At 38.5% G+C, this 15,350-nt stretch overlaps 1 protein-coding gene across 1 annotated transcript in view; it reads left to right on the forward strand.

The window, feature by feature from the left end:
- The first annotated feature begins 519 nt into the window (after window positions 1-519).
- The window catches only part of LOC102823146 (solute carrier organic anion transporter family member 4C1-like), a 122,823-nt gene continuing 107,992 nt past the window's right edge, over window positions 520-15,350 (forward strand). Inside the window, exons 1-2 of the mRNA XM_006872316.1 lie at window positions 520-883; window positions 7,823-8,086. Of these exons, the coding sequence (XP_006872378.1) occupies window positions 520-883; window positions 7,823-8,086 (628 nt within the window). The remainder of the gene's footprint in view (window positions 884-7,822; window positions 8,087-15,350) is intronic.

Raw genomic sequence — 15,350 nt, forward strand, 5'->3', positions numbered from 1 at the left:
TCTTTAACGATCTCCTGATGTAATTGTGTTTAGCGCTTTCATGTCAGTACCCTAGGGGAGCTTTCGGCCACTAGACTCCCACAACCTGTTTGTTCTCAGTCCCAGGGGACTGGAAAAGCGCTACTAAGTGGGGAACCTGGGCTCTTGGGTTCAGGAGGGAGCCGGCCAAGGATGGGCTTGAGATCTCGAGCCCTTACTGGGACGCTACCGGATCAAAAGTCCAAGCTACGCATTCCGGTTGGCCCCAGCGGCGACAGGTACTTGCGCTTGGCCCCAGCGGCAACTATACCTGCGCTTGGCCCTCTGGGTGGCCGCAAGCTCTGTGCTCAAGGTGTCAGGGCGGCGGCGCACAAGCGTAGGAAGGCAAGAATCTTGGAGTAAGAGGCCACAGGAGTCCAGAAGACTGAGTCGGATTGGTCCCGCATGGGGGCGCTGTCACCTGTCCATGGGAGGAGCCAGAGTGGGCTCTCGGTTTTTTTCTGCTCTGAGGCACTGTAGTAAGGAGAACCCAATCTGACCATGAAGGGCGCCAAAGGCATCGACAATCCGGCTTTCGTTCCCTCCAGCCCTGACACCCCGCGCCGTTCGTCTGCATCGCCCTCTCAGATTGAAATCTCTGCCTCACCCTCTGACTCGCAAAAAGAACGTTCACAGCTGCAGGAGCCTCAGGAACCCCAGAAGTATCCTGAGCCACAAGAGCCTCATCAGCCCCCACCTCTTTCAGAAACTCCTTCGTCTTCCCAGGAGCGATCCGGGCCACTTTCGCTAATCACGTTAGAAGAGGGACCTTGTGGATGGCGGAACTTCCACCCGAAATGTCTCCAGCGCTGCAACACGCCTCAGGGCTACCTGCTTCACTATTGCCTTCTGGCCCTCACACAAGGTTAGTGTCCAACGCTCTCTGGCAGGGGGGTTCATCTAGTGGAGTACAAGAAGTGGGCGCAGAAAGCTGGCAATGGGCAGCTGGCAGAGGGCAGAGGGACCCGGTGGGATAATCCACCAGTGTTTCGTGGTGCAAGGTGTCCCTGGGCTTGGATCTTGCAAGCGCTCACACCACTTCAACTAACCAGGTTCAGACTTCCTCATTTGAACTTCTGTTTTACTGCAACATTTAAAACTTGTTATACAAGCCGTGTGTGTGTGTGTGTGTGTGTGTGTGTGTGTGTGTGTGTGTGTGTGTGACCCCAGTTTAGCTAGCAGATTTGGTTCCTCCAGGTAATATGATAATTCTGAAACTGCATTTGGCGGTTTTATCTCTTGGGGAAATTTGGAAATTCCTTATACATAATAAAAATATACTATGCCTTCTTGAATCTGAAATTCTTTCTGGTTTTAAATCGTTAATTCTTTTACAGAGGAGAGTTGGACAATTCCTCAAAGGATAAATGCATTTCCTTAAGAAGGGCCTTCAAAAAGTTAGTGGAAAATTTCATGATCGTTTAATTCCATTTGTTCTCGAACTTTTGGAAGACCCCTACTAGAAAGTACAGACTTGAAATACACATTAATATTTTGTGATTGATTTAAAAGTATACGAACACAAGTGGTACTCCCAGTAAATTGAAAAAGGCTCTGGCATTGCTTAAATGGTCACCCAAAAAGAGTTAAACAGTAGTCTGTTTTGTTCAAGGATCTCATTTAAGTTCTTTTGGGAGTTACAGATTAAGCCCAAGGTTTATACCCTCAGGAGGTTGCAACCTAAGCAAGGTTTAGAAGAAGTGTTATTTTGTAAAGGGAGTCTGTTGTTAAGTGCTGTGGAGTCATTTGTTCTCATCATAGTGATCCTGTATGAAGTTTCTGAGGAGCAGCTGGTGAGTTTGAACCACTGACCTTGTGGTTGAAACCGACCTGAGGTCCAGGGCTTATCCTATAGCGCCACACCATGCCTCCAAAGGGAGCATTGTTGTTGTGGTTAAGTGCCATCTAGTCAATTCTGACTCATAACGACCCTGTATAGGGTTTCCAAGGAGCAGATGGTGAATTTGAAGTCCAGTGCTTATCCTACAGTGCCACACCAGGACACCATACAGAAGGCAAAAGTTATTTGTGGTATTGCTTATACACGGGTGAGTCAAAAATTATCTCCAGTCTGGTTACATTAAAACTCCCGTCCCTATCCACGGCTGATTGAACATGCACATGAAATGATTCTGACAAATAGATAAGTGACAGTGGATTATGTGGCAAATCATTTGCAAATCAGCCGTGTCTCTGTGAAATAATCCACAACAAACTTGGATTTTGAAAAGTTTGTGCAAGATGGATACAGAAACAACTCATGGGAGGCCATAAACAGAATCATTCGGACATCTACAAACAAAATTTGGACTGATACTCAAAGGAAGGTTAAAGTTTCTTAAAAATATATCATGACTGGTGATGAGACATGGATTCATCAACATAAGCCTGAGAGTAAATGACAGAGAATGGAATTGAAACATCCTCAATCACTGACCAATAAAAAATACAAAATTCAGTTGGAAAATTGATGCTTACAGTTTTCTGGGATTCTCAAGGACCAGTATTAGAACACTGTCGGGTAAAAGGCTCAACAATTAACAGTGCTCCTTACCTTACAATGTGATGCTCACTGAAGAATTGGAGCTTAAATTTTGGATTAAACTCAGAGGACTGCTATTTAAAAGCACTGTGATCTTGCATGACAGTGTGTACACTCACGCCTCTGCCCAAAATGTTGACACTCTGCAAATAATAATAATAATAATAATAATAATAATAATAATAAAACAACCCTTCCTTTTGCGATGTTAAAGCATCCTCCCTATAGTCCGGACCTTGCACCATTGGACTTTCATCTGTGTGGTCCCCTGAAAGCAGACCTTGAGGACGAAGATTCACCAATGATGAAGAAGTGAAGACAGCAGTGCATTCATGGCTCCCAGTTCCACTTAAAACATTTTTAAATAAGGGAATACAAAATCTTATTGATAAAGTGGACAAAGCGTTTTGAAAAGCAAGGAGATTATGTCAAAAAATGATTTATTTGTCTTTTCTAAAAGTTGACTAAACAATTCTACACCCAGAGTGTGGATAATTTTTGACTCAGACTCATAATACACGGGATGAAATAATTGTGAAGAAACAGGAGGATTAAAAATTGAGGAGGGGTACTCACAAAGTAGAGTACTTTGAAGTACTTGCTTAAGTTTTGTTTGAATTAATGGTTGTTTTTGTTAGCTGCCAACAAGTCTCTTCTGACTCATAGTGACTGAAACACTACCAGGCCCTTCACTAGCCTCACAATTGTTGTGGTGTTTAACCCATTGTAGCAGCCACAGCACTTTCCAGATTTTAGATCATTCAGCATCTCCTTGTTCTGTTTGACGCTACTCCCTCTTGGTTTCTTATAAGCACAATCAAGTGTTTTGGGTTTTCTATTCTTTACAATTTCAATCCATCTCATTGAGAGTCTTCCTCTTTTTTGCTAAACTTTCACTTTATCAAACATAATATTCTCCAAGGAGTGGCCCTTCCTCATAGCATGTCCAAAATATGAGAATGAAGTTTTACCTTTGTCATTTCTAAGGAGCAATCTGATCGTACTTTTTCCAAACAGATTTATTCTTTCTTTTGGAAATCCATGGTATATTCAGTATTCTTTGCCAACACCATAATTCAGAGACATCAATTCTTCTTCTGTTGTCCTTATTCATTGTCTGGTTTTCACATGTAGTTGAAAATACCTTGGTTTATGTTAGTTACATCTTTGCTCTGTAACATTTTAACAAGGTCGTGTGTAACAGATTTGTCCAATGCAATATGTTATTTGGTTTCATGATTGTGGATCCAAGTAAAATGAAATCTTCACAATTATTCTTTTCTTCCTGTATCGTGATGTTGCTTATGGGTCTAATTGTAAGGAGTTCTGTTTTTGTTATGTTAAGATATAATCCATACTGTAAGCTGTGGCCTTTGATATTCATCAGCAAGTGCTTCAAATCCTCTTCACTTTTAGCAAGCAGAGTTATATCATCTGCATACTGCAAGTTGTTAATGAACCTTCCTCCAATTCTGATGCCATGCTCTTCATATAGTCCATATTCTCAGATTATTTGTTCAGTATTCAGATTGGATAAATATGGTGAAAGTATAGAGCCATGACACATAACTTTACTGATTTTAGATCATTCAACATCTCCTTGTTATGTTTGAAACACTCGCTCTTGTTTTCTCATAAGCACAATTAAGTGTTCTGAGATTCCCATTTTTACCATGTTATCCATAGTTTGTTATGATTCTCACAGTCAATTATCTCTGAATAATCAATAAAACACAAATAAACATCTTCCTAGTATTTTCAGCTTTCAGTCAAAACCCATGTAAAGTCTGTAATGATTTCTCCATTTCCATGTTGTTTGGTGAATCTACCTTGAATTTCTGATAGCTCCTTATCAGGGTAATGCTGCAACTATTTTTTAATTATCTTCAGTAAAAATGTACTTGTATGTGACATTAATAACTTTGTTCAGTAATTTACACAGTTGGTTGGGTCACCTTTCTTTGGAATGAGTACATATATGGAGCTGTCTTCCAGATTTCTTGGCATAGGATGAGTGAGCATCTCCAATACTTCATTGAAACATTTCATTTGGTGTTCCCATTATTTCCTGGGACCTTGTTTGCCAATGCCTTCATTGAAGCTCTTGGACTTCTTCCTTCACGACTTTGGATCTTGATAATATTGGCTGCCTCTTCAAATGGTTGAACATTGACAAATTCTTTTTGGTAAAGTGACTCTGTACAGTCCTTCCATCTTCTTTGGATGCTTTCTACAACATTCAATATTTTGCATACAGAATCCTTCAATATTTCTAAGTCAAGGTTTGAATTTTTTTGCTTCAGTTCGTTCAGCCTGAGAAATGCTGCACGTGTCCTTCCCTTTTAGTTTTCTACTTCAAAGTCTCTGTATATTTCATTATAAAACTTTACTTTGTTTTCTTGAGCTGCCCTCTGAAATTTCTGTTCAGCTTTTTTTACTTAATCGTTTCTTCCAGTTGTTTTAATTTTTCTAAGTTCAAGAACAAGTTTCAGAATCTCTCTGGAACCCATTTTTGTCTTTTCATTTTTTCCTGTCTTTTTAATGACTTTTTTGCTTTCTGCGTGGATGATGCCCTTGGTGTTCTCCCACAGCTCCTCTGGTCTTTAGTCATTAGTTTTCAGTGCATTAAATCTTTCCTTGAGATTTGATCTCATAAGGTCATCATGAGGTAGAATCAATCTGACAGCAATGGGTTTGCTATTTTTTATGGGAAAAAATTATATCAAACTAATTTATGTAACTTAGCATTTCCCAAATGAAGTAAACAAGGTTTCTCATTACACTTAAATTTCTAATGTGTCGCCAATGTTTAATCATTTATATTAGAGATATAGCATATAACATTTCATAGATAAGTTTGTTTTTAAACAGAACACTTTGTGCTTGGGTCACAAAAATTCAATTTTTGATTCACAGGATCAATGTACTATTTCTTCCAGAGGAATTTATGAATTAACTTAAAAAGAAAAAAAATAGTTCCATGAAAGGCATTGGTTTCTAATGACAGGTTTTTCTTCAGAAGGCCTGGTGGAATTGTGGGATAAGTATTGAGTTGCTAACCACAAGGTTGATTGACTCTTATTTCCATCCAGATAAAGCATGTTTCTGTGCCTTCCTGCCTTCTTCAGACTGTCTCACATCCAGCACACACTGACTGTATTGGTTCTCTCTTCTTAAACCTTAAGTTTGAATGCTTGCCTCAAATAAATTATGGAGTGTGAAAGATGAATATTAAGTATGTAATATCAATCCCATACTTTGTGTCCAAATTTTTGCTATATACTGTATTGATGAAAGAACTTTAGTGAGAAACATTGATGGATTAATAAACTAGTAAATTACTTAGGGCTATTGGCATTTCTTGGTTTGGTGCTGTAGGATAAGCACTGGAATGCTAACTAAAAAGTTCTTGTCCACCAGTCATTCCTCAGAAAAGAAGTGGGGAAAAGATAAGATTGTCTATCCCCATAAAAATTTACAGTCTCAAAAATCCTATGCAGGATCCCTGTGAGTTAGAAAGGAGTCAATGGCAGTGTGTTGCATGATTTTTATTCACCGTGGCACAGGTTGGGGTTGGGGTTAATTTTAGGTAAGAGCAATTTTCCTATACTCAGATATTTTTCCCTTCATATAAAAAGTGTCATTCCTAGATGCTTTACATACTCTATTTAGATAGCTCAGGAATTATCATTTGTTTTGTCCTCTCCCATTCCTGTAGAATTGATTCTGACTCATAGAAACCCTTAGGACAGAGTAGAATTGCGCCATAGGGTTTTTGTTTTTCTTTAAAATAGGGTTTTTAAGGCTGTAATCTTTATGGAAAGTAGATTACCACATCTTTCTCCTGTGGAATTGCTGATGGGTTCAAACTGCTCACCTTTCTTTTAACAGTTGATTGCTTAATCATTGTGCCAACAAGGATTGTTATATATTTATTAAACTGGCACAAAACTAAAAGTAACATTAGGACTTATGAAGTCTGTTGCATACCTTTTTAGAAATTTACTTTCTTGATAAAGCAAAATTTCAACAGATTGCTGGCTTAGGTATAGTCTTTCCATTAATGAATGGAAATAATTCATGGTATCTAAAAGGGACAACTAGTTTTAAATTTTATAGTTTGATCAAACTCTTTATTTTTTGATAACTTTATTTCCTATAAGTTTATGTTCAGACAGTATATTTTTGTTGTCAGTTAAAATTGGATTTTCAGTCTTTTATTGTTTACCTTATATTCTCCATCATTGTAATCATATTAAATGAATAGATGAAGTGTTTTTTGTTTCATTTTACTTTTCGCTCTTACACTATATACAGTTTAGAATGCCAGTGGTTGAAATAAACTCTTAGCTTTTATTTACTTTTATTCCAGAACATTTTAAAGGAGAATTTTTACTTCTAGAAAAGCCTATATCGATTCCCGGTGTGGCTATGTAGGATAAGCACTGGACTGCTAATCACAAGGTCAGAGGTTCAAACCCAACAGTCCCTCCTTGGAAAACCAGTACAGGGTCCCTATGAGTTGGAACCAATTCAACAGCACTTTATAACAGCAAAAGCATAAGAATGTTAGAAAGAAAAAATGAAATTTGATAACTCAATTTTAACTTTCTAAAGACTAGGTCAAGGTGATCTCTTTCATAAATAAATATGTTTAAAAACTGAGTACTTTGGGATACAATTGAGTATTGCTCTAATGACCTATGTGGTTACTTGTACTTTTCAAAGTAAGGCTTGTAGGTGTATGCTACGCTGGAAACTAGCAACTTGGCTTCATGGAACTTTTCCACACTAACTCTGTTTTGGCTCTTAATTCTTAAATGAATTAAGCCCAATTAACTTAATTTATAACATGCATCAGTTTTCTTTAGCCCTTGACAATTGACAGTTATATAATTTAGAAAGTAAACTGTGATTTTTCAATGTTTGGGTTGTAGGAGCTCTGGTGGCACTGTGGGTTAGGCTTTGGCTACCAACAGCAGAGTTGGTGGTTTAAACCCACCAGTCACTCTGAAGGAGAAAGGGAAGGCTGTCTGCTCCTGTGAAGATTTATAGTCTCAGAAACCTTACATGGGGTTGCTATGAGCCAGAATTGACCTGATGGCAGTGGGAGTATGTTTTTGTGGTATAACTTTGCAACTTTGATTATTTGTCATATTTGAAAAGAAATGAAAAATCTAACTTAATACACTGTGTTAATAGTAATTGATAGCTATTATAAAGTTGTAATAATGCTTACAAACCTTGTTTTCTCTCTTTCAGGTATTGTTGTAAATGGCCTAGTAAATATTAGCATTTCTACTATTGAGAAGCGCTATGAAATGAAGAGTTCCCTGACGGGTCTGATATCATCAAGCTATGATATCTCATTCTGCGTGTTGTCTTTATTCGTATCATTCTTTGGTGAAAGAGGACACAAACCAAGATGGCTTGCATTTGCATCTTTTATGATAGGATTGGGAGCCCTTGTCTTTTCCTTGCCACAGTTTTTTAGTGGAGAATATCAACTGGGGTCCATTTTTGAAGGTAAGTTCTGTTGTTTTTGTTTGTTTGTTTTAGTCTATAAAGCGAGTACAAAAATAGGTCTTCAACTCTATATTATAATTTTTACGTATACATAAGTGGGGAAAAGCTTTGTTCTTCATGGGGTTTGTGTTAAGTTGGAGAGCACAGAGTCAGATTGAGCATTTTTTATTAGTTTAGCAGTTCTCTAAATGCTCATTAATCCTCTGATTGTCATTCCCGTATTATAAACAGTTCTCCTGCCAAAAGAGATTGCAGGTTCTGTGACCTCATTGAGTATTGAGATCTAGAGTTTATTCTTTTGTGATTATATTTGCTGTGGTTACAACATCACATCCTGGAGGTATTGATTTCAGATTTTAAGAGAAAGACAGGGGAAATTTATAGAAGGAATGAAGTTTTTCCTAGGACATAAAACTATCTTTATTTTAGATTCTCTAGTTTGGAAACACAGAACTTCATGAATTACCTGAAGTGTTGCTTTCACTAGATGATAACATGCATTAATCAGTTCCCCCAAATGAAATGTGATGTTTTTATTTCTACTTCATTTTTCTGAGTCATTTTTACTGGAAAAAACAATTATGGAGGAGCCACAGGGATGTGTTAATGAGAGTAGATCTTAGTATTTTTATTGTCTTTTGCAAAAACGGTGTGGAAGCCATGTCTGAACTCCCCCAATTTCACAAGGGGAAAGAAGAATCAAACTCAAAATCAGTCTAAGGTTGATTCTGTTAGGCAGAGGTCAGACATACTTCCACTTTTCAACCTACTTTATCTATTCTGACACCAGCCATTCTTCCCAGGACACTCTACTTCTCTGATGAGTTTGATAAGTTGTTGCACTGTTGATGTTGTTAAGTGCGATCGAGTCAGTTCCGACTCATAGTGACCCTGTATAGGGTTTCTGAGGAGTGGCTGGTAAGCTTGAACCACCGAGCTTGCAGTTCAAACATGTCTTGCAGTCCAGCACATTAACCCATGATGCTAGGACTCCAATTCATTGCACTGGCCACAAAGAGTTCATAGTGTTATAAACTACTGTTGTGGTGCTATAGGAAGGTAAGAAATTCAAACCCACCAGTTCCTCGGAAACCCTAAACAGGGTCAATATGACTCGGAACTTACTCGACAGCACTTAACAACAACTCACAATTATGTGATTTATTAGGGAAGCGAACTGGGTATAATTCAGGATTAGAAATAACCATGGATACAGAAGTTCTCTCGTCAGCAACCTTCTCAGTCATACCTCAGGCGCATCTTTCTCTGGTTCTTGGCCTTTCAGCCACCCTTCTTAGCTAAAGGTAACCCTGCTTGGCTAAAGGTCACCCCATTTTGCGCTTAGCCTCACTCCTTCTATTGGTTGGGAAGCCTGCCACTCTGGCTTTCCATGTCTCTGCCTGTGCTGCTGTCTCTCTAGGAAGGGTTCTCAGGGTTCAAACGATAAGATTTCACTCCTGACTCTTCTTTCTTGTTGGTAGTGAGATCCCATTCCTGCTTCTGAGATGGCTCAATTGAAACCAAGCCAAATGACAAAACTGGTCAATCTCTTTGTTTGAGTCTCATACATCCAGTTTGCATAATGATTACAAGGGGGGAGGGAGGTTGGAGGCTGCTAACCATATGGTCTGTAGTTTGAATCTACCAGTCACTCAGCAGGAGAAAGATACATGAGGTTTTCTGCTCCCATAAGATTCACAGCCTCAGAAACACTATATAGGGTCATTTTGAGTCAGAATCGACTCCACAGCACACAACCCCCAAAGCAGTCATTTGATGGGCGTTACAAAGACTGAATAAAAGAGTCATATCAAGTAAATTCACTGTACCACATCCTCCCTGGAACTTTTAATATCAAATGTTGAAATAATGGAGGACAAATTATTGCTGTTGTTGTAAAAATGCCATCAAGTTGGTTCCAACCCATAGCGACCCTGCATAGGGTTCCAAGGAGTGGCTGATAAGTTGAACTGCTGACCTTGCACTTCAGACAACTTTGCAGTCTGATGCATTAATGCACAGCACCACTTCAGGACTCTGAGGACAAATTGTTGTTGTTAAGTACCGTGTAGTCAGTCTGATTCATAGTGACCCTCCACAGGGTTTCTGAGGCTGTAAATATTTATGGGAGCAGAAAGCCTCATCTTTCTCCTGCAGAACCGCTGGTAGTTATGAACTGCCAACCTTGAGGGTAGCAGCCCGATTCATAACCACTACAAATTCAGACATTTTCAGGGGTTAGTTAAGTAAAGCAATAGCTTAGAGAAAGGAGCATTGGGGCCTTCTGTCCTATAATTGAGCTTCGGTGGCACTGTGGGATAGGTGTTGGACCGCTAACCTCAAGGTCAGTGGCTAAAACCCACCAACTGTTCCAAGGAGAAAGATGAGGCTGTCTGTTCTGTAAAGATTTATAGTCTTGGAAAACCTTATGTAGGGTTGACCATGAGTCAGAATTGACTCAATGACAGTAAGTTTGGGTTTCAGGACAGATAAACATAATTTTTAAAATGTTGTTGTTGTTAAGTGCCGTTGAGTTGATTTTGAATCCTAGAGGTCCTGTATTGGGATTCCAAAGAGCAGCTGGTGGATTTGAACCACCGACCAAAGTTCAAACTGAACTTTGTATTATACTTATGAGTGTTAATATTGATAGTTAATATTCAAAAGTAATTTATCCTAAAACCAGTTTCCCAGTTAACAGAAAAAATAAAATATAAATTATAGCACAAAGTAGGTGCTGAACAATGTTCGTGATAAGGTCTGTAAAATAGCTTGTTATACGTTTTGGACTTTGTAGGAACACCATATTACATATAAAATACATATGTTTATACTTAATTGATACAAATTTATCAAAATAACCCTCTCCCAAGCTCTGGCTGTCGGTTAGCGCTTGGAGTCTTGGAATTTTCAAATTTGTACCTGCAACTGGTTGCCTGTAGGTGGGCTGGACTCTCTGAGTAGCCCCTGGGAAGCCTGGTGAGAATGGGAAACCCCAAGGAGCAAATTAGATTGTTCACAACCCAGCCTCCCCTGCAGATATTGTCCTGTGGAGTGGTTGGTTAGTGGACACACTAGCTACAATCCTGGCTTGGCTGCTACAGTGTATGTGGGATTGCAAGCCATGTTGTGGTTCCAGGCATCACAGCAGCTGAGCCACGACTTGCCTGAGCTGCTAATTCAACGCTGGTCTGGTTCCTGGCACCCTTCCAAAGCAAGCCCGTTTATCATATCCCTTGGTCATTACTTAACGCATACCTGCATGTATTATGCAGAATGGTTTTAGAAGTACACTTATTAAGGTAAGTAGACTTTATTTTGGAAGTGAAAACAGAATATAGCAAGCAGTCAGATGAATAGAGGATGTATTTTAACATGTAATAAAATAACATTTGAAATGAGACTGTAATAAGAATATTTTAAGTGGAAAAACATGTAGAATCTAGTACATCATCTAGTAAGATACAATAAGATTGGATGACATGCACTTCAAATGATTTCACTGGAAGAACTTTTGGGAACAAGGCACATATTACAGCCTAGGTTTTACTATAACCTCTCTGAGTGAGAACTCAATAACCATACTCATCACCAGTGAGTCAAATCTGACTTGTAGCGACCACCCATATGGTTTCCAAGGTTGTAGTCTTTATGGAAGCCAATTACCACATAGTTCTGTGGAGTGATTGGTGAGTTTGAACCACTGACCTGTGGGTTTAAATTGCCAACCCTTGGGTTAGCAGCTGTGCACTTACTGCTGCACCTTCAGGACTCCTTGAAAACCAGCACAGTAAAGTATGAATTTTAATCTATGACTCAAGATGATTATGAGACAACAACAATGTTATGGTGCTTATGGTATTTCGGTCCCTTGTACTTTCAGTTGCTCAGATACACTGCTTGCTCTTTTCAGATAATTTTGCTGGAAAAAAGTTTGTTTCTAAACCAAAACAAACTTCCTAGTCTAGTACAAAAGTCCAATGTGTACACGGTAATTGTCTTAGCTTCATACCTTGCCAAATGCTCCTTGAATTACAGCCAATTAATATAACTTGTTTCTCCTTAAGATGAATGTCCACAAATTAAGGGATGTGTATGAAACCTAAGATGATTGCTGAAGGCAGATCATAATTTTTAAAAATACATTACCGCTTACTATGCGGGTTTTAACCAAATTCATGTTGCCTATCTAACTGATATTTTATATTACTTTAATTTTATTTTAGTAGATTGTTGTTGTTAAGTGCTGTCGAGTTCTTTCTAACTCATAGTTACCCAATATAGAGTTTTTAATGCTGTAGATCTTTGAGGGTGCATAAAGCTTCACCTTTCTTACCTGGAGCAACTGGTGGGCTTAAATCATCAACTTTGTGATTAGCAGTCCAGTGTTTATCCACCAGCTCTCTCAGCTAATTCATATTTTATATTATTTTAATTGAAGTAGATGAAATATAGGAATTATCTCGTCTGTACAGTTGTTACTCCAGGACTTGTAATTTAAACATCATGTTGTTAGTAGTTGTCATAGAGTCAATTTTTTTTGACTCATATAGACCCATGCATGCATAATATGGTATGGCGTTTTGGTAGCAAATTGACAAACTTATTTTCTGAGGCAACTTGGGTGGTGCAAAAATGGCGTGAGGGCCATGTCTGACCGCCTCAAACTTCTCAAGTGGGAAGGAGTAGAATTACAAGCCTAAGACCAATTTATAAGAGGCTGAGGTCAGATATACCTCCACCCAATAACCTTCTTTATTGTTTTTTGACACCAACCATTCCATCTATGACACTCTACTTCTCCATTGGACTTGATCATCCGTTGCAATGGCCACACAAAACTCACAGACAATTATGGACTTATTAGGGAAGTTGACAAGGTTCAATTCAGGATCAGAAACAACTCAGACAACAGAAGTTCTACGGTCAGGAACACCTCTTCTCAGCAATGTCTCAGGCATCCCTCTCTCTGGCTATCAGCCTTTCAACCACATTGTCCTTCTACCTCTGCCTCATTCCATGGGCTGGGAAGACCATTCTGCCACCCAATGCTGTTGCCGCCTCTACTGTCACCTCTGCCGCTTTTCCATTCAGGGATCTTGCGTTTTGCTCGTGGCTCTTCTTTTTTGATAGTCCTGGATCTTCTGTTGCTGCACTTGACGTCTCCTTTTAAACCTAGCAGGATGCTTACCTATCCTTGAGTTAGAGTCCTATATACCCTATTTCCCACCTAATCATTTGGAGTCCTAGTGTAACATTGTAGTATAAACATTACACTGCTAAATTCCAGGTTAGCAGTTCAAACCCACCAGCCACTCCTCAGAAACCCTATACCGGGTTGTTGTGAGTCCGAACTGATTCAGGGGCACTTAACAACAACAACAACAACAACCACCCAATCATTTGGTAGGGGTTACAAAGACCATGACTGAGAAGAGACATATTAAGTAAATTCACTGTATCACAGGTAGGTTTGAATCATCAATCTTTCAGTCATCTCACTTTTTTATGTATTAGTTAAAAGAGACAAATAATTAGGTGTTTTTTTTGTTTTTTTTTTTAAGATAATTGGAGATAGAAGTGAATGTATGTAACACATACAATGTAATAGCATACAAAGGGTAAATATGTACACCAGGTAAGACTTTTGTGGTAACGAGATCATGAGTAGCTATTGTGAAAGAGGCTTTACAAGGTGAAGAGAAGCACAGGCGTTTGTCTTGGGACAGGATAGAGGTTGATAGACTTTAGGAATTGTCATTTCTGGCCAGTATTGCCAAAACTAAGGATAACATGGCATGTGATAAACTTCGAGAAGTTGGCTGAAACCATAGGGAAGCATTGCGATTTTGCTTCAAGTTCAATGGGACATGCTGTTTTTAAATGATCACTTTTGCTTCTATGGTTCTGAGAAATAATAGTGAAATGGGAACAAATTACTTATTTTTTTTGTTTTTTTTTTATATTGTTTTTTATATTGAACTACAGTGAGAGACAAAGGTGGCTGGCACTTGGGTGATGGTAATAAGAAGTGAAAGGTTCTATATATATTTTAGAGAAAAAAGGAACTAGGACTTTCTAGTGATTCTGGTAGAGTAGTGGTTACAATTTGGGCTGATAACTTCAAGGTCAGCAGTTCAAAACTACCAGCTGCTCCTCCGGAGAAAGATTAGGCTCTCTGCTCCCCAAAGATATACAGCCTCAAAGCCTCTATTTAGGGTTACTATGAGTCAGAACCATCTCCACGGTACTCTACCACCACCACCTGTGATTGTGAAGAGGAATGGTTGACTTAATATTTGATTTGAGCAACTATGGCTATGTGGAAATATAGGTAGAACAGAATTAGGAGTGGAAATCACTTTAGGTTTGGATTTTGTTAAGTATGAAATGCATATTATATATCCAATGATGCAATATGAATCCAGGAACACGTATATTTATGTAAATATGAAAGTTGTTCTTCAGGTTTGATTACTAGAAGTTCAAATACTAGAATGAAGTACTTTCACATTATAGTTTTTTATATTGTTACAATGATTTTCAGAAAAAAAGATATAATAGTCATTGTTCACATTTGGCAATTCAAATGCAGGCTGTCTTCTCCAAAAAAAGATTTGCAGTTCCAAAAGCCCTACATAGGGTTACTATGAGTCAATATTAATTACCTGTTTTTTACTATGAGTCAATATTAATTACCTGTATTTTGTTTTTGGCACCACAAATAAGGAGCCCTGATGGGACAGTAGTTAAAGTGCTTAGCTACTAAATGGAAAGGTTGACAGTTTGAACCCTCCAATTCCTCTGTAGGAGAAAGATGTGATAGTCAGTTTGGAAATCTAGGGAACGTATGGAACGGTTCTACTCTGCGCTATAAGGGATGGTACAAATCTGGATAGTCTTAAAGATAATGAATTCAGTTTGCTTGGATCCTACAGATAATGTATGAAAGAAAATGACTGGGTTTAATTTTGAATTTTGAATTCTTGTATTCTTTCTTTCCTAAGGTTTTTTTTTTTTTAAACAGAAGTGACCTTGTATTGTTTGTTTGTGTGTGTAAATGTGCATATAAAAGGTACTAAACTCAGGGCACAAATTGCACAACATGTCTAAAGGAGCACAGATATTCAGAAGCAGAGGCATTTTAGAAATCATAAATCAAATCCTTAATGTAAAAGATAAAGTAACTTGATAGTGATTTTATGGGGGAGTGTTGTTAAATGCTATTGAATGAGTTTTGACTCATAGTGATCTTATATCGAGT

The sequence above is a fragment of the Chrysochloris asiatica genome, unplaced genomic scaffold (assembly GCF_000296735.1).
Source record: "Chrysochloris asiatica unplaced genomic scaffold, ChrAsi1.0 scaffold00193, whole genome shotgun sequence".
Taxonomy (NCBI): Eukaryota; Metazoa; Chordata; class Mammalia; order Afrosoricida; family Chrysochloridae; genus Chrysochloris; species Chrysochloris asiatica.